Raw genomic sequence first — 19,464 nt, forward strand, 5'->3', positions numbered from 1 at the left:
ATGTCAGCAGGCATCCAAACAAAAGAATGGGAGGAGGCGTGGTTACAAAGGCTGGAGGTGTTAAGTGGTGAAGGGAAGGAGGGGACAGCAGAGATCAAGAGGAGGAGGGATGGCTAAGTGAATAGAGGGGGGAGGGAGGGAGGAGAACTGGAAAGGAGGGAGGGGGATGAGGAGAGCAGGTTAGGAGAAACTGGGAAAGTCGATGTTAATGCCATCTAGCTGGAAAGTGTCCAGATGGAAAATCAGATGTTGTTCTTCTAATCTGGTCCTGGAGGGATTGTACATAAGGCTATTGACAGATATGTGAGTATGGGAGTGTTATGAACTAACAACCCTTTAATTTTGTTAGGGATTGAAGGGATTTTGTTAGCAGTAACAAAAGGATAGCAATAGAAAATTTACCACCAGACAATGGAAAATTCAAAATGATAGTTTTCATTAAACTATTAATAACATGACAATTCTTACTTATCTCTAAAGTTAACTCTAAATTTAACCCCACTATGTGCAAATGTAAGTGTGTGTGTGTGTGTGTGTGTGTGTGTGTGTGTGTGTGTGTGTGTGTGTGTGTGTGTGTGTGTGTGTGTGTGTAAAAGTCAATGTTCAAACTTCAGCATCATTTTAGTCTTGCTTAAAGGTCTTAAATTTTCGGCTCATAAATAATTAACATAACATAATAACATAACAATTACAACATGGAAACAGGCCATTAGGCCCTTCTAGTCCGCACCGAACCAAACACCCCTCTCTAGTCCCACATACACATCATATCTTCAGGCCTCTTTAAACTCACAATTCTTTCCATGAGTTGCCCTTGAGAGATGTTCTTCAAATAGAAGTGACAATCTTCTAGCCACATACAAGTCCTGGCTTTCCAGGATGAAATCTTATTTTAAATGAAGACTTTGGAATCTGTTTACTAAACAATGAAACTGCCCTCTTTCCCTTAAAGAGACAGTCAGAAGTAGGCTTCTCTTTTGAAATCTACTTATTCAGTGTCCCCCTTTTGTTTTTTTTAAATATTTTATTATTTTTTTTTCAAAACACAATGTATTAAACTTTTCTTACAAACAACAACAAAAACCAAAACATGCCCTACCCACCCCCCCCACCCCACCCCCTTCTATACATACAGATCTGCATACCATCAGAGCTTACATATCTTTTAAATATATAAAATACAGTTGTGGAATTCACTTTTGGGTATGTATAATATCAGCATTTATATTCCTTTCTGTTACTGTATTTGGGCCTCTATGTGGTCCAGGTATGGCTGCCAGATCTTTACAAAAGTGTCATATTTATTCTTTGAAATTATGTGTTTTTTCCATAGGTATACAGCTGTTCATTTCTGCAGTGCTATAAGTAGAGGAGAGTTGGACTTCCAAGTGATCATGATACATTTTTTTGCTACAGCCAATTATATTTTGTAAATGAGATTTGATATTTGGTCAATTTTCTGCTTATTTCAATAAAATTGCCTAAAATATATAACTCTGGGTTGCATGTGAAGGCCATTCCTGTAATCCTGGTTAATTTTTCTGTGATATCGTGCCAAAATGACCTCAGCTTTACTCATGACTACGTAGCATGTAAAAAAGTTCCTATTTCAGTCTTACATCTGAAACACATCTCTGAAATTTCTACTTTTGATCTATGCAACTCTGTTGAGTAAGATATAATTAGTGCAGAATATTGTACTGAACTAGTCTATATCTTGTGTTTATAATTGAAGTCATACAGTCCGTACACCAATTTGAACAGTTTCTTTCTGAGATTACTACACATAAATTTGACTCCCATCATTCCCTTGACATCTGTAAACCTGGTTTTGCACTTTCACTTTGGGGAGCATAATACATTTTTGTTATAAATTTGGGTGTATTCTCCATCCATACCATTTGTTCCATTTTACTAGTTTCAGGTGGGGTCAACATTGGTTCCCATTCTTCTTTTAGGAATGATCTTAGCTGGAGAAAACAATAGTAAGTCCCATTGGCCACTCCGTATCGATTCAAGAACTGCTGAAGGAAGCAATCTGTTTTAATTAAAGCCATTTAAGCTTCTCAAATGGAGATGAGGTAAGAGGTTATGGAATGGTTTTGAAAAAGAAACATGTAATTTTTGTAGAAATAAAACTGATGGTCATGGTTTCCAAGAATTGGGACTCACCTCAGTGATGATGTAACAATAACATGATTTGGAGAAATATATGACCGAATTCAGACATTTTGAGTTCAGTTTTGGAAGAATTCAGTTTAGAGAATATAGAAGTCAAAGCTCCTGTAACACGGGAGTTAAAAACTTGTGAAAGACAGTGTTGACAGTAACCAGAATTGTTGCTGTGGTTGTGTGTTACTCTTGGAAAAGGGGGAACACAGAATCAGTGGCTTTTGAAATAAGAAAAACCATTTCACCATCTCTTTTAACCCTTGTCTGGTTTGTGACTTCATCATGGAAGAAGATAACCACATTTGTTTAACCCTTGTCTGGGTTTGTGAATTTATCGTGGAAGAAATAGCGACTTTGTTTATCCCTTGTCTGGGTTTGAGATTTCATCGTTGAAGAAAATAACCACATTAATGAGTAAAAAGGCTTGAAGACATAATGCTTAAAAGTGCTTATAATTTCTGAACTGAGAATTTAAGACCTTCAAGCAAGACTAAAATGATGCTGAACTTTTAAAGATTGCCATTTCAGTGTGGGACTTTTATTACACACACACACACACACACACACACACACACACACATTTATATCTGCACATAGTTGGGTTAAATTTAGAGTTAAGTAAGAAATGTTATGTTACTAATAGTTGAATAAAAAAACTATTATTTTGAATTTACCATTGCTGTTCATGTGTTAGTGCTAACAAAGTCCCTTTAGTCCCAAAAATAATTGAAAGGGTTGTTAGTCCATAACACCATGAAAAAATATCTAAAAGGGTTTTTTTTCTAAACATCAGAGTACTTCAATTTTGCTAATATCTTTTGCAAAAGTCTGTGTTCAAACTCCTGGACATCAGAGAATGTATTTTCCAAAAAGTACAAATTAGGAATACTTGGACTTTAATTGGCAAATTTTAAATTGGTAATGCTCGCTTCAGGTCCAAGATAAAATAGTTTCAATGTAAATAAATGGAGTTCAGTAAAAATTTAATCATTAGATTTTTTTTAAAAAGTGGATCTGAGACTCTATGGTGATTGCATTGGTATTCTCAGTTTTTCTTTTCATAAATGCAATGCAACTGCTAAAAGATTTTACGCAAGTAAGATTTTGAGCAAGTATACTATTTATATTTTGAATATCAGTAATTACAAGGCAAATGCAATGTTGGCCTTCATTGCTAGAGGGATTAAATTTAAGAGCAAGGAGGTTCTGCTTCAACTGTACAGGGTACTGGTGAGACTGCATCTAGAGTACTATGTGCAATTCTGGTTTCCTTGTTTGAGAAAAGACATATAGACTTCAGAGGCTATGCAGAGGTGATCCACCAGGTCGATTCTGGTGAGGAGAGGATTAGCCTAAGAGGAGAGATTGGGTCAACAGGTACTGTATTGATTGGAATTCAAAGAGGGGATTACCGTATAAACATATAAAATTATGAAAAGGATTGATAAGACGGGGGGAAAAGTTATTTTCTCTGGTAGGTGAGACTAGAGGTAGGGGACATTGCCTTAAGATTTTGAGGTTACTGATTTAGGACAGAGATGAGGAGGAACTGGTTTTCCTCAATCTGTGGAATTCTCTGTCCACAGCAGAGCCTGTTTCATTAAACATACTTAGGACACAGATAGATATGTTTTTACTTAGTAAGGGAATTCAGGGTTATGGGGAAAAGGTGAGTAAGTGGAGTTGAGTCAATGGTCAGATCATCCATGATCTTATTAATGGTGGAGCAGGCTCGAAGAGCCAGATGGCCAACTCCTGCTTCTATTTCTTACATTGATTGGTATTTGTAGAAAGCATCTAATGATGTAGTGTTATTAATGTACCTTAACTCTGTCTGGCACTAAGAAAACAAAACAATAATCATTGACATCACCTGTCAAGAATATTAAAACAAAAATCACATTTGGCATATTGGCATTTGCCTTGATATAAAGCAAGCACGTACCTCTTGGAAGGCTGGTAGGTCAAACATTTTTTCAGTAATGTTAAAACATCTTTGGGTAAATCCTTTGATAACAAGATATGTATATTAATTACAACAAGAGACAGAAAGTGCAAATTTAACTGGAAAGGAGATCTAGGAAAACTACTCATTGTAGCACGAGTGCAAATTTTATCCTTGGTAATAGTAATACTCAGAACACCATGCTTGATCTTACTATCCAATATTTACACAAGCAATGGCATGGTCCAGATGTAACGATGGAGGTCTTGTGATTTAAATTGGGTCTCATGTCTTTCACGAGTGCAATTACAACTATTTCTCCAGTCCTTCATTTGCTGAAAGCAGTTCATGGAGCCAAGATCATCAAACAGCTTTAAACAGCTAAAGGAGTAAATATAGGCAATGCTTCATTTAATGTTTAATTGTCTTGAATGATGAGGCCAAGTGCCTTAAAGAAGCAGAAAATCTGCAGATGATGGTGTCTTGAGCAGACAAAGAATTGGTGGAAGAACTCAGCATCCATGGGTAGAAATGGTGTTGGCATTGTTTGACCTGCCATGTTCCTGCACCAGTTCTTTATCTACTCAAGTCAATTGCCTTATTCATGCTGTAGATTAACTTTCTTGCTTCTGTCATCATTCTTTCTATGCCATTTTGTATTGCAAAGGATTATCTTTTTATTTTAACCTTCCCTTGTCAGTGCATGCTCTGATTTGTAAAACTCTGCCAACTTCCAAAATGTTTCTTTGTTTTTCCCTCAACAACTGGGAGAGATTGTCTTTCAATTTCATCCCCATTCATTGATTTGCTTGTAAAATAGCTTTCACACTTCTCTCTGCCTTTGAAGCAAGAAACTTAACAAAATATACACTTTGTTTATTTACAAAAAGAATAGAGCCAATCCAGGATTAATGAGTTCAGGAAGAGTTGGCTGATTCATAGTGCCTTGTATGTGACAGCCACAATACACCTTATTTAATCATTCATCGTAATCCATCCAATTCATCTATTTTAACATGATATCTCAATGCCTGGCCCAATAATGCCTGGCCCAATAATGCCTGGCCCAATAATGCCTGGCCCAATAATGCCTGGCCCAATAATGCCTGGCCCAATAATGCCTGGCCCAATAATGCCTGGCCCAATAATGCCTGGCCCAATAATGCCTGGCCCAATAATGCCTTACTCAACTTGCCAGCTGCCCAAATTCACTTTCCATTAAGAGACAATACATAATGTTTTCTGCAAATCTTTCCCTGAAAGCATTGTTCATTAATATTCTGCATTGCTTGGGTCTCTTATTTCATTCATAATATATTGTACACATCCCTAATTTCCTTTGGAAAAGAAAATCTATATTTCTTTATATTAAAATGTATATTTACCTTAAAGTATTCTATTCTTTCTAACCCCTTCCTCTGCCTCAGGTATCAAGTGTAAATTGGACCATTCTCAAGTAATATCTAGTTTGCTTATTTAAATTGTACACATCAATTCCTGAGGTCCTTCTCCATAACAACTCCTCTAACATACTTTAATGGATTTTTATCAGCATTCAATGAAGATAGAACAAAGTAGAAAATATAGATCTAATGTTAACCATTTGAGATTGAGGTGAGAAGAGTTTCTTAGCTCTGAATATGATGAATTCTAAGATTGAAACATTTTTGGATGGAGAATCAGAAATCTGGGGTTAGGCCAGCAAAGTGGATTTCACTTTGGGAATGAGTATGATCTTAATGACTGGCATAATCATCTGGGAAATATATAAGCCTATTCCTGCTCCTATTCTTCAGCTGTTATTTCTATCATTTTCTAAACCTGCATGATTCATTTTTAAAGCCAATAATTTTTACTTATCACGTTCTTGTGTACAAGGAATATAGTAGGAGGCTGAGTACATAATGTTCTGTCACCCCATTGTTGAGGATAATCGTGGAGGAGGCATTGTCACCAATTCTCACCGATTATGACCCGTAGGAAAGTCATGGATCCAATTGGAGATGACAGTGCTGAGATCCAAGTCATGTAGCTTGAAGACTAGTGTTGAAAGTTTATTGCCAATCACATTTTTTTTAAATCTAAAATGACTTAAAATACCTGTACATGGAAAATAGACTTGGATTGAGGTGTTTTGTAACAGGCTCCTTTTGGAGATGGTATCAAAGGATCTAGAAATTTTAGATTGAGATGTTTTGTAACAGGCTCCTTTTGGAGATGGCATCAAAGGATGTAGAAATTTTAGATTGAGATGTTTTGTAACAGGCTCCTTTTGGAGATGGCATCAAAGGATCTAAAAATAACCACTGACTTTCAAAAGTCACAGCAGGGCACTCAGAACAGAGGGGTTCGTGCTAATCTGAAATGGACAAGGAGGGGATAGGGAAATTATATATGAGAGGATAAGAAACATACACTTTGGCAATATGACAAGAGTGGAAAGTAGGAAGTAGACTTGCAAAAGAAAATTAAATAAAAACTAAATACTATAGAAACAGAGTTAATGTTTCAGCAGAACAAATGAAAAGTCATTGACACAAACTAATTTTTTTCTCTTTATAGATGCTGTCTGACCTGAAGAAAATTTTCACTGCATTTTTTTGTTTTTTTCTATAACAAGGAGTTAGCTCTCAGATAAAAATTCAAAATAATTTTAAAACATTGAAACATGTCACAATGCAAATCAACTAATTAAAAATATTAACAATTATGTTGCAGTCATTTATCAAACAAGTGAATAGCAAACCGTGGTAATCTTGAGGTAGCCATGTGTTTCAGATATGACAGTCAAGACGTCATCCACACAATCTGCAAAGCAAATCAGGAATAAGTACATTGTTGAAAAAACAAGATCACTAAATAACACCAAGCATCAGAAAAAGTAACATACCTAGATTTAGGATAAATTTTAGCCTTTCAGAAATATCCATGTTCTGAAGCAATTTATGACCCTGAATAAAACAATAAGCAGTCACATTTTATTTTAGATGTCAGGCATATGATTCACATACATCATAATTGTTTAAATACAACTTGTCTGCATACATTAAAGATACATTCTGTGTTTTCTCTAACATGAACCCCTGGTATATTCTGCTAATTCACTGATCACACAATGCACCAGACTCCCTTTGATTTCAATAGCTGTCATCAGCATCGTGAACTTTCACAAAAGAATGCAATTGGGTTTAATAGAAATAGACATGTTGGGAGGTCAATTGCAGATGCAGTTTGATGCATGTAAATCTATCCCACATAATCTTATGCCAGTGCACACTCCTAGACGTTTTTTGATTACATTAAGATCTACATATGCAAGCTTGACAAATTGTATGTGACTATCCTACCATTGGTGACTCTGCATCTGGGAGGTTATAATTTAGATAGTCTGTGCAGTTTGCCACAAAAATACAAACAGCACAGTGAATTTTCAAAGAAGAATGCAGAAGGTTTTGATAAAAAACAGACATATAGTATTTGCATGATGGGAAGATGCAGATACAAAAAAATATCTATTACAGAATAAATGGGGATTGAATTGTCTGTGCTCATACAAATTTAAATATTGTTTGGTGGCTGACTTCACCCGAACACTGGGGGCTTCATCCCATCGGAAATCAATTAGTGCACAATAAATTTGGGAAATGAAGCTGCCAATAGTAGGTAGGGAAGAAGCATGGAATGAGAGACATGATAATGAAGTCAGTGGTTTCAGTTTTCAGAATGTTTAAAAAATAAACTATAGTTTATCCGTGTTAATCTGATTTAAAAAAGAGTACAGAGTGATGGAGAGAAAAATCTATGCTAAATATTTTAAAAGATCATTGTGATTGGTTTAAAAAGTGAAGAACAAAGAAGGAGTGGAAAACAAGAGATAGAATTGCAAAAGAAAATTAAATAAGGAGAGCAAATTAATACATAAAATGTTTCATTGAGAGTGGTTACTGAACAAAGTATTTTAAGGCTGGAGGGAAAGAGAGATCTGACGATGCAGCTGGATTTGAAAGTCACAGCACTAGCAGAAAGGGCTCAGAAAAAAACAAACAAATGCGATTCAAAGTTTGTCAGATCCTCTTTTCAAGTCAGAGAAGGTGCTCTATCTATTAAAAGATGCTTTGGGAATATATTTAAAAAGGAGATTAACATTGGTGATTCCTCTCCAATGCCTTGAGCTGCCAGTTATATAATGTACAAGTCTCTCAAGTGCACAGATAGATGGGCATCATTGCTGCCTGGTAGACAATAAGCTTAGTGCTGGTTTTGAGGAATTCATCTTTAAACACACTTTCACATAGATGGCTGAAGGCTGCAGTCATACATGATAGACAATTTCATCATCAAAATTGGCCTTTGTAAGAGTTGACTCCCAAATTATGAAAAATTTCATGCATTTATAGCTTGTCATTGTGGATTTTAACAAATTCCATTGATGTTGGGGTGGGTATGCAGTGCAGTATGGATGGGGTATTTTGGTTGAGGACTTTTACATTCCATACAATTAATGCAAAGCCCATTACCCTCTGCAGATTAGAGAATAACTAGTTGATTACGAGGGGTTATTTGTAGGTAAAGGGGCATCTAGCAAGTGGGAGGCTTTTAAAAGAGAAAGGGAAAATTTAGGGGAATCATGTTCTTGTTAGAGTGAAGGGCAAGATGAGCAAGATTATGGAACCCTGGATGACCATAGATATTGATGCTCTGATCAATAAAAAGAGGAAAATGTCAGTTATATACAATTAAATTCAAATGAATCTTTTGAGCAGTATAGAGGATGTAGGAGTTCATGGGAGGGAAATGAGGATGGGGTACAAGATGTCTCTGGTAGATAAGGTTAAGGAAGAGCATAAGAAATTCTACAAGGCCTAAAGAATAACTAGACAAAGAAGAGTAAAAACGCAGAAATGCTGTATGAACTCAACAGGTCACGCAGCGTCCACAGGAAGTAAAGATATATAACTAAAGTTTTGGGCCTGCGCCTTTCCTCGTTGTATGAGTAAAAAGCAGGTAGGTGCCCGAATTAAAAGAAAAAGCAGGGGGAGGAATGCAGACCAACATACAAAAAGTGTTAATTGAATATGGACAGGAGAGAGGAGAAGTGAGCATTAAATATAGAAAGGAAGGGCTGTGTGTGGAACCAGAGGAGATGGCCGAGATCTTTAACAGTTATTTCTCATCTGTATTTCCTGCAGAGAAAGAGATGGAGGATGGGGAACTATGCAAAATAAATAGCAATATCCTAAAGAAAATCCATTGTCTTAAAACATATTAAGGTAGATGTAGCGACTACTGTGCATAAAAGCCACTTGGAGATTAGGTGGGGTCCTGTTTGTAATGTGCTTTGATTGATTCATCACCAAGTCCAGATGAGTTTTAAATAATTTATTTATTAACACACAAAAGACTTATAGCGATGTATAATAACGTAATGTTCCATTGATAACAATGATAATTATGACTGATGTAATGATCTTTATTAACGTTCTATGAAATGCCTATAAATTACAGTAGCAATGGTCAACAAAAAATATGCAAGCCTCACTCACCCTTCTTATACAACCTGCCACCCCAGTCAATGGGCTAACGAACTATGAGTCTCTCGCACCAAAACCCCTGTGCATGCACCAATTGTCCCCAGTACACAGTACCCTAACCATGACCTTAATGCATCAACCAAAAGAGAAAAGCGCATGCGTGGATGCAAAATGGCGGAGAACGGCAGCGTCAACCCCAAGGACGCTGCTGAAGCCCACAGCTGGTTCAACGGGATGCTGCCGACATCCACAACAAATCTAAGAAAGGTAAGTAACCCCCTTTTGGTCCCTACAGTAGATAAATCTCTGGAACTGGATCAAGTGTGTCCTTGGATGTTATGGGAATCTATGGAAGAAATTGTAAGAAACTTGGCAGAGATTTTTCTAAAACTGTTAACCACAGGTGTGATGACAAAGACTGGAGAGTTGCTAATGTCGGACCATTATTTGAAAAAATTCTGCAATGATATGCTAGGGATTTATGGGCCAGTGAGTCCAATATCAGCTGTGGGTAATTTTCTGAAGGGAAATCTGAAAGATAGGATTAACTTTCATTTGGACAGGCAAGGATTGATTAGAGAAAGTAAACATGTCTTTGTGTATGGAAAATCTCAAACTTAATTGAGTTTGTTGAGGAGGTGAACAAGCAGATTGATAACAGCAAGGCAGCAGATGTTGTCTATATGGAGTTTAACAAGACCTTTGACAAGGTCTTGAGTGGCAGGCTGGTCTGCTGTAGAAGGTCAGATCCAGGGTGAGCAAGTCAACTGAATACAGAATTGGATTGATGGCAGGACAAGGTTGTTACTCAGATTGGAGATCTATGATCATTTGATGTGCTACAGACATCCGTGCTCAGTCCACTATTATTTGTCATCCAAGTTGTTAGAATAGAGGACAATGTCATTAGCATGGTTAATAGGTTTTCAGATGACACCAAAATTTATGGCACAGTGGACAGTGAAGATTATCTAAAATTACAACAGGAACTGGGAAAGTGGGTCAAGGGATGGCAGATGAATTTGATTTTAGAAAGTGTGGCACTTTAATAGATTAAACAAGGGCAGGATTTTTAAAAAGAACGTTAATGGTGAGGCCCTGAGTAATGTTCTAGAGCAAAGAGGCTTGGGAGTACAAGTACACAGATCTATGAAAGTGGTGACATGGGTGATGAAGGTAACACTGAGTACAGGAGCAGAGACATCCGCGGGTCATTGGTGAAACCACACCGGGGAGTATTGTGCTCAGTTTTGGTCACTCAACTATAAAATTTAGAAAGAGTGCAGAAAACACTCATGAGAATGTTGCCAGTACTGGGGGGAGGGGGGGTGGAGTTGAATTATAAGGAGAGGCTGGATAGACTGGGACTTTTCTTAGAGCATTCAAGGCTAAGGATTGAACCTTATAAAGGTTTATAAAATCATGAGGGGCACAGTTAAAGTAAATAGTCATGATCTTTTACTGAGGGTGGAAGAATATAAAACTAGAGAGCATAAATTCATAGATTTTGAGAGAGGAATGATCTTAAAGGGATCCATGCCACCTTCATTACACAGAGGATTATAGGTATATTGAATGACCTGCCTGAGAAAGTGGTAGAAGGGGGTCAAATGTTAAATTCATAATACAGTTGGACAAGCTGTGTATAGGAAAGGTTCAGAAGGATATGGGTTAAACCTGTCATCAGAGCTTGGTTAATATGGACAAAAACCTGTTTCCGTGCTGTATTTCTCTAAGATTCAATAGCTTGAATTTCAGCTTCCAAATTTGTGTACATACAAGCTTCAGGAATAATTGCTCCCAATTGTAAACTCATTGGAAGAGTATGATGTTCATTTCGCTCACATACGGTGTTGAAAATATATATTATCTCAATTACCAAAATAAATGCAGAAAAACAATAGGGACTGAAAATCTACCATTGACAAATCTCAAACCAAAATGTCTTACACTGGTTCACCTCTTGCAATTCCATCACTATTCAGTTTTAATATTTTCCATAAGGATGAAAAGTTGAGGGCTTCAGTTTCACATCTGCGTCATTCGTGTTTGCAAACTGGTATCTATTCAGAATTCATTTTAATGATCTAAATCCAAGATTAATTCTTATAATATTATTGTGCAAGGTGGTTTTGGGGGGTGGGAAGCAGAGGGAAGTCAGACAAGCAAAAGCATGAACAAGATAAAATTATCGTGAGGACTTCAAAATGTTTTATAGATTAAAAAATTGTATTTTTTTCTCCTGAACAAACTATCAGATAGAGGACTCCATTCTGATACCATGAGGTGACAGAACAAAGTCTTGTTCATGAGAAAGAAAGGTGTCTCAATGCTTAAAGTGCCAAGACTGTTGAAGAAATGCCCGAGCTGAAACTTGTAGTCTCTTAATTCTGCATAAGTTATAATTGTCCCCAAGTTCAACTGAAATGCAGCTGATATAGAAGAAACACCTTTCACTTTCTCAGGCACATTAATTATTTTTAAAGCTTAATCACATTCATTATGTGACTCTGACTGCCCATTTGTGAATAGTATTATGGAGACCCATTACAAATAGTGGAGCAAATAGCTCTTTGTAGCGGACTGGCTGATGCAGAAACATGTCAATGTTTGAATATTAATATAGTCATTGCTGGTAGAATATAGGTTTAACTTGATCAAAAGAATAAAGTACACTGAGTTTGGAGACCACCGTGAAGGGTCTCAATATGGAGAAAACAGTTGGAAAGAGACCTTTAATTAAAACTAGAGGGTATAAATTTAAGGTGAAAGGGGAAAATTTAAAAGGTGCACCTTTCTCATGCAGAGAGTAGTGGGTATACGAAACAAGCTGTTAGAGGAGCTGGTAGAGGGAAGTAAAATTGCAATGGTTAAAAGACATCAGATGCATAAATAGATAAGAAAGCTTTGGAGGAATTTCAGCCAAATGAAAACAAATGGTACTAGCTTAGGTAGCCAAATTTGATGTGAAAAAGGTGGGCCAAAGTATGTGTTTACGAGATGCAAAATTCAATGACTATTCTACATGAGCTCTTCAAATGTGGATCACATTCAGGTCCCATTGTTTCTGCTATTTTCAATATGCCTTATTTCAGTCTCTTGGTAACAATATCCATCTAGGACAGCCTCTAGCAGGTACTGGATTTGGTGAATGGTTCACCAAACATCTTCACTCTATTAGTCCAACCTGGAACTCCTGGTTGCCAACCATCTTACTTTCTCTTACACAGATATTCCTCCTGGACAGTCTTAAGCCCAATAGCATGAACATCCTTTTTACCAATTTTAGGTCACTTCCACCTCTATCTAATTTCACTATTTCTAGCTCTTTACTTTTTCTTATCTTACTAACCTCCCACCTTGATCAAGTAGTCTTTCCTTCCACTTGACTCCACATTCTATCTAACACCCTATCACCTCAGCCTTCCTGCCCATTAATATAACCTGATATAACCGCTTCCTATTCAGTCTCAATAAAGGGTCCCAACCCAAAACGTTGACCAACCATTTCTACCCATGAATGCTACCTGACCTGCTGAGTCCCCTCACATTCTCATTGTACTATATCAATTTTCTCAATTTTCATTTTTGAATTAAAAATATATTTTAGGAGTATCACTTTAAATACAAAAATTGAGTTCATTTGATTTAAAATCAGGGTTGGGGCTTCATGGGGAAACTCAGGAATTGTACAGAAATCCAATTGCTGAATGAAAAAAGCCACAGAGAAGTTCTGCTCTGATACCAAATTCTCCTGCATGCAAAAGTTCACCTCCATCAATCATATGCAATCCCAACATGATTTTAAAATCCAGTCCCATATTCTTTTAGGTGGATAACAGAAAGAACCAAATAACTATAAAACATTACAGCACAGAAACAAGTGCTTTGATCCTTCTCGTCTGTGCTGAATTATTATTCTGCCTTTTCTTGCTGACTTGCACCCAGTCCATAGGCATCCAAAACCTTTCTATCCATGTACCTGTCCAAATTCTTCATAAAATTAAAATTGAGCCAACATTCACCACTTCAGCTGGCAGCTTGTTCTAGACACCCACCACTCTCTGTGTGAAGAAGTTCCCCCAATATTCCCCTAAACTTTTCCCCTTTCACCATTAACCCATGGCCTCTGGTCTGTATTTCACCTACCCTCAATGGAAAAAGCCTACCTATATAATTACTCTGTTTTTAAAAAATGTATCAAACTTTATTTATTTATTTAGACATTTTTTCTTCTTTTTTCTTTGGCTTGGCTTCGTGGACGAAGATTTATGGAGGGGGTAAAATGTCCACGTCAGCTGCAGGCTCGTTGGTGGCTGACAAGTCCGATGCGGGACAGGCAGACACGGTTGCAGCAGTTGCAGGGGAAAATTGGTTGGTTGGGGTTGGGTGTTGGGTTTTTCCTCCTTTGCCTTTTGTCAGTGAGGTGGGCTCTGCGGTCTTCTTCAAAGGAGGTTGCTGCCCGCCAAACTGTGAGGCGCCAAGATGCACGGTTTGAGGCGATATCAGCCCACTGGCGGTGGTCAATGTGGCAGGCACCAAGAGATTTCTTTAGGCAGTCCTTGTACCTTTTCTTTGGTGCACCTCTGTCACGATGGCCAGTGGAGAGCTCGCCGTATAACACGATCTTGGGAAGGCGATGGTCCTCCATTCTGGAGACGTGACCCACCCAGCGCAGCTGGATCTTCAGCAGCGTGGACCCGATGCTGTCGACCTCTGCCATCTCGAGTACTTCGACGTTAGGGATGAAAGCGCTCCAATGAATGTTGAGGATGGAGTGGAGACAACGCTGGTGGAAGCGTTCTAGGAGCCGTAGGTGGTGCCGGTAGAGGACCCATGATTCGGAGCCGAACAGGAGTGTGGGTATGACAACGGCTATGTATACGCTTATCTTTGTGAGGTTTTTCAGTTGGTTGTTTTTCCAGACTCTTTTGTGTAGTCTTCCAAAGGCGCTATTTGCCTTGGCGAGTCTGTTGTCTATCTCGTTGTCGATCCTTGCATCTGATGCAAACTGGTTGACCGTTTTGAGATTTGTGTGCCCGATGGAGATGTGGGGGGGCTGGTAGTCATGGTGGGGAGCTGGCTGATGGAGGACCTCAGTTTTCTTCAGGCTGACTTCCAGGCCAAACATTTTGGCAGTTTCCGCAAAACAGGACGTCAAGCGCTGAAGAGCTGGCTCTGAATGGGCAACTAAAGCGGCATCGTCTGCAAAGAGTAGTTCACGGACAATGCAGGATTCGAACCCCTGACCCAATTGCCGGCACTGGACTAAACACTGCACAAACCATGCCACCCCATAATTTTACACCCCTTATAATTTTAAATATCTGTATCAAATCTCCCCTCATTATTCTACACTTCAGGGAACAAAGGTCTAACCTATTTAATATTTCCCTGTAATTCAGTTCCTGATGACTAGACAACATCTTAGTAAATCTTCTTTGCACTCTTTCCAACTTATTGATATCTTTCCTGATGTTAAGTGACCAAAACTTCACGCAATACTCCAAATTTGGCCTCAACAATGTCTTTATAACCCTACCAACCAGTGATGCCATTTTCAGGGATTAAGTACAGGTACACAATCTTTTATCTGGACATCTAAAATCCGGAAAGCTCCAAAATCCAGCAAGTGGGGAGAGAATTGGCAGTGTGAGTCGGGTGGGTGAGGGGGAGAGACCGGCAGCGCGAGTCGGGTGGGTGAGAGACCGGCAGCGCAAGTCAGGCGGGCGAGAGACCGGCAGCGCGAGTTGGGGGGGCGAGAGATGGGGAGACCGGCAGTGCGAGTCGAGCAGGTAAGGGAGGGAGACCTGCAGCACGATTGGAAGGGGGTGGGAATGGATACAGTAGCACAATTTGGGTGGTCTTAAATCTGGCTTTCCGAAATCTGAAAAAATCCGAAATTCAGAACATACTGTCCCCCAAGGTTTCCAGATAGTGTACCTGTATCTTTATTTCTAGATCCCTCTGTTCTACTGCACTCCCCAGTGCCCAACCATTTATTGTGTATGTCCTTTATTGGCTTGTCCTTCCAAAATGTAAAACCTCACATCTGTCTGCATTAAATTCCATCTGCTATTTTAACAGCTGTTCAAGATCCCTCTGCAAGCCTTGAAAGCCTCCTGCTGTCCACAATGTCTCCAATCTTAGTGTCATCTGCAAACTTGCTGATCTAATTTACCACATTAAAATCCAGATCATTGATATAGATGACAAACAACAATGATCCTTGCACTGATCCCTGAGGCACTCCACTAGTTTCAGGCCTCCAGTCTGAGAAGTAATCATCCACTACCACTCTCTAGCTTCTCCTGTATAATCAAAGTCAAATCAGTTTTCTACCTCACAATGAATAACTGACGTCTCAACCTTCCTGTCTACCCTCCGATATGGGTCCTTGTTTAAGGCCTTACTGAAGTCCATGTAGACAACATTTTGTAACAGATTAAGTTATATTTTATATTATGTATAGATATGTTTTTGGAAGATAAATTGTGGTAGGTTTTTTAGTGTAGGTCAAAACAAACACTTCACAACACAGATCTCATTTAAAATGCCAGAGCTCTGCTCAAGCCAGACAGTCCAGGCTCCAAGTGGCTTTGCAAAAACTTTGAAGAATGCCTATAGATACTTCACAAGTAGGTGTTAATTAGACATGTTGTGGAGTAATGAATTATTCTTTTGGATAGCAACAGATGAATGAACTCAGAAGATTGGTCCGGGGGGAGAGAGAGAGAGAGAGAGAGAGAGAGAGAGAGAGAGAGAGAGAGAGAGAGAGAGAGAGAGAGAGAGAGAGAGAGAGAGAGAGAGAGAGAGAGAGAGAGAGAGAATTGAGTTTACAGATCAGCAGCAGCAGCTGGGCAGCTGGGACTGGAACATGACAAGCTGGCAAGCTTGTGGAAAAACCCCATTTTGAAGATGGGTTGTGAGTTCTTTGTTCAGCCTGTTCAAAGCCCTTTTAGTCCATATAAGAGGAGATGGCTGGATGTATAATGTTTCACTTGAAATAAGGGAAACAAAGAGGAACTCTGTGGTAACCTGGAGGAAAGAAGTTATCACCTGGAAAACCCTGATGGGGCAAATTTCTTTGGCAAGACACTGAAGTGGCTGATCGGAAGGAAACCGTTGTGGGTGTCCAATGAGCAACAAATCTCTCTAAAAACCAATATGAACCTTCCTGAGCGGTAACCATTTACCTTTCAAGTACCAAAGCCTGGTGAAGATTCATAAATGATAAATTCTGTGCACAGTATAAGAATTGCCTGATACCGGTAAACTTGGAGAAGTGAGAAGTGAGTTTGGACTGTGAATCAAATAACTTTTCTGAATTTACACACGCATTACACACATGTGTGCTTAGAATTAGAAATTTTTATGTTTAAAGAAAATTAGAAGCAACTTTTGTTTAAGTAACCATTTGTCTAGGTGAATTTCTATTGCTGCTAGGTTTTGTGGACATCTCGGCCCGTCACAACATCCACTGCCTTTCCTTCATCTACTTTCTTGGTAACCTCCTCGAAAAACTTAATCAGATTGGTTAAACATGACCTACCACACACAAAGCCATATCTCTAATCTGTCCCTGGCCATGCAAATACTTGTATATCTAATCTCTTAGAACAACTTCCAATAATTTATTGTCTATTGACATCAGGCTCACCAGCCTATAATTTCCAGGATTTCTTTTGGAGCCTTTTTTAAACACCGGAACAACATGAGATACCCTCCAATTCTCCAGCAACACATCCGTGGCTAAGGACATTTTAAATATTTCTGCCAGAGCCCCTTCAATTACTACACTTGCCTCCCTCAAGGTCTGAGAGAATATTCTGTCAGACCCTGGGGATTTATCCATCCTTATTTGTTTTAAGACAAGCAAGTACCCCCTTCTCTATAATCTGTATAGGTTCCATAACCTCACTGCTTATTTTCCTTACTTTCCTAATCTCTGTGCTAGTTTCCCGAGTAAATACTGATGCAAAAAAAAAAAATCATTTAAATCTCCCCATCTCTTCTGGCTTCATACAAACTCATCCAACCACTCTGATCTTCAAGGGGACCAATTTTATCCCTTACTAACCTTTTTCTCTTAATGTACCTGCAGAAATCCTTAGGATTTTCCTTCACATTGTCTGCCAAAGCAACCTCATGTCTTCTTTTAGCCTCCCCAATATATTTCTTCAGTTTTTTCTTGGAAGATTAGTTTGGATACAATATTTCAACAGAAAAAAACAGTCACTTCGAGTCCCTAGAATTTTATAACTTTAATCCTCTATGAGAATTGGTTAGACACAAATATTCCTGTTTATAATACAATTTGTATCACTAAAATATGTTGTACCACAAGGTTAAGCTCGATTATTAAAAGAGCAAACAAACAATTCTGCCACATACCACACAGAGTTCAAGGAGTATCATACCAAGTGACCACACATCGACCTTTGGGCCTGAGGGTGAAGAACTCTCAATCTTTGTTTGATCAATGGGCTTCACCATTCCTTGAGCAATAACCTCAGGCGCCAAATAGGAAGGATACCTTAACAGAAGCCATACATACTATTAGCTGACAGATTAAGAGTAAGGCAACCATCTAGTTGAAGACATTGATGTATTCCTTTCTTAGTTGAACAGCTTCTTAAGTAGTTTTTTTAATATATTAAAAATGGGAAATTTCATTTTTGAGTGAATCAGATGTACTTCTTCAAATCAGGTTTTATTTGGTCCACCTCAAAAGTTTGTCCAGGGAAATCATTTTAATCCACAAATTCATTTAGAAAGAGAAAACCAATTGGGTATGTATGCATTGATACAATCACTCAATTCAATCCAACAAGATCTCCAATTCTCAATTTCAGTTTTTCTTCCCAATGCACTGTTAAAATTATTTTCTCAGTAATTTACATTAAAGACTATTTATAAATGCTCCTTAACAACCTTTAAACACAGCCATTGTCATAAAGTTGGAAGGCTAATTTGAACATGGCATGGTTCTATAAACAGCAATGTGTCAAAGACCAGAAGGTGTATTTAAACAACAGAGTTTGACAGGGGTTAACATCTGCCAGAATGCCACGATGCCAGGATCTTTTTATAGCCAACAGGGCCTCATGTTAACAAGCATCTTATCTAAAAGGAGGCATCTCTGACAGCATGTCATCCCTCAGCACTGCATCATAGTATCAAACTAGATCAGATCTCGGAAGTGGGATTTACTTCATGATGAAAAGAAATCAGCTGGAGAAACTCAGCTGGTTGAACAAGGAATGGAGAAAACAATTTAATAATGTTTCAGGTCGATGTTTCAGCTTCATCAATGTTGACTTTGATGACCTTTATGATCAACCTCAGGAAAGTAAACATTCCAACTGATACTTAATACAACATTTGGTGTACTACTAAAACCTACTAAATGATTTTTTTTCATATATGCTCCCATCAAACATGTATACACCATGCTGGATAGGTCTAACTCTGAATTCTAGTCAAATTCTTACCCAATAGGAAAGTCGACATCAGTATTGTAACCAGTCATGTGATACAGACCAAACTTGCTCAGTTTAATGTGACCCTGTAAGCAGAAAAAATATACATTAAAATCATGTTCCCTACAATGCATGCTATATGAATTAGGTAGATCATTCAAGTAGCCTTTCAGTTGAAATATGCTCACCATCATATGAAGAATATGTTGCCAAAGATTATGCTTTCAATTAGGTAGTTTCCTTCAACAAAAGAAGCATACTATACTTTTCCAAAACTTTCTGACAGAAAGATCAGGTCCACAAATGTAGACTAATTTAATATATGCCAACAATT

General features: G+C 38.2%; 1 protein-coding gene across 4 annotated transcripts in view; it reads right to left on the bottom strand.

Annotated features, from left to right (window-relative positions):
* tbck (TBC1 domain containing kinase) overlaps nucleotides 1-19,464 on the bottom strand; it is a 278,142-nt gene that overhangs the window by 211,219 nt on the left and 47,459 nt on the right. For all 4 annotated transcript variants that reach the window (XM_069925750.1, XM_069925752.1, XM_069925751.1 and 1 more), the window contains 5 exons: nucleotides 19,143-19,216; nucleotides 18,043-18,184; nucleotides 7,008-7,068; nucleotides 6,864-6,925; nucleotides 4,118-4,179 (listed from right to left, as the gene is read on the bottom strand). In XM_069925750.1, coding sequence (XP_069781851.1) covers nucleotides 4,118-4,179; nucleotides 6,864-6,925; nucleotides 7,008-7,068; nucleotides 18,043-18,184; nucleotides 19,143-19,216 — 401 coding nt within the window. The remainder of the gene's footprint in view (nucleotides 1-4,117; nucleotides 4,180-6,863; nucleotides 6,926-7,007; nucleotides 7,069-18,042; nucleotides 18,185-19,142; nucleotides 19,217-19,464) is intronic.

Source organism: Narcine bancroftii, chromosome 3 (genome assembly GCF_036971445.1).
Source record: "Narcine bancroftii isolate sNarBan1 chromosome 3, sNarBan1.hap1, whole genome shotgun sequence".
Taxonomy (NCBI): domain Eukaryota; kingdom Metazoa; phylum Chordata; class Chondrichthyes; order Torpediniformes; family Narcinidae; genus Narcine; species Narcine bancroftii.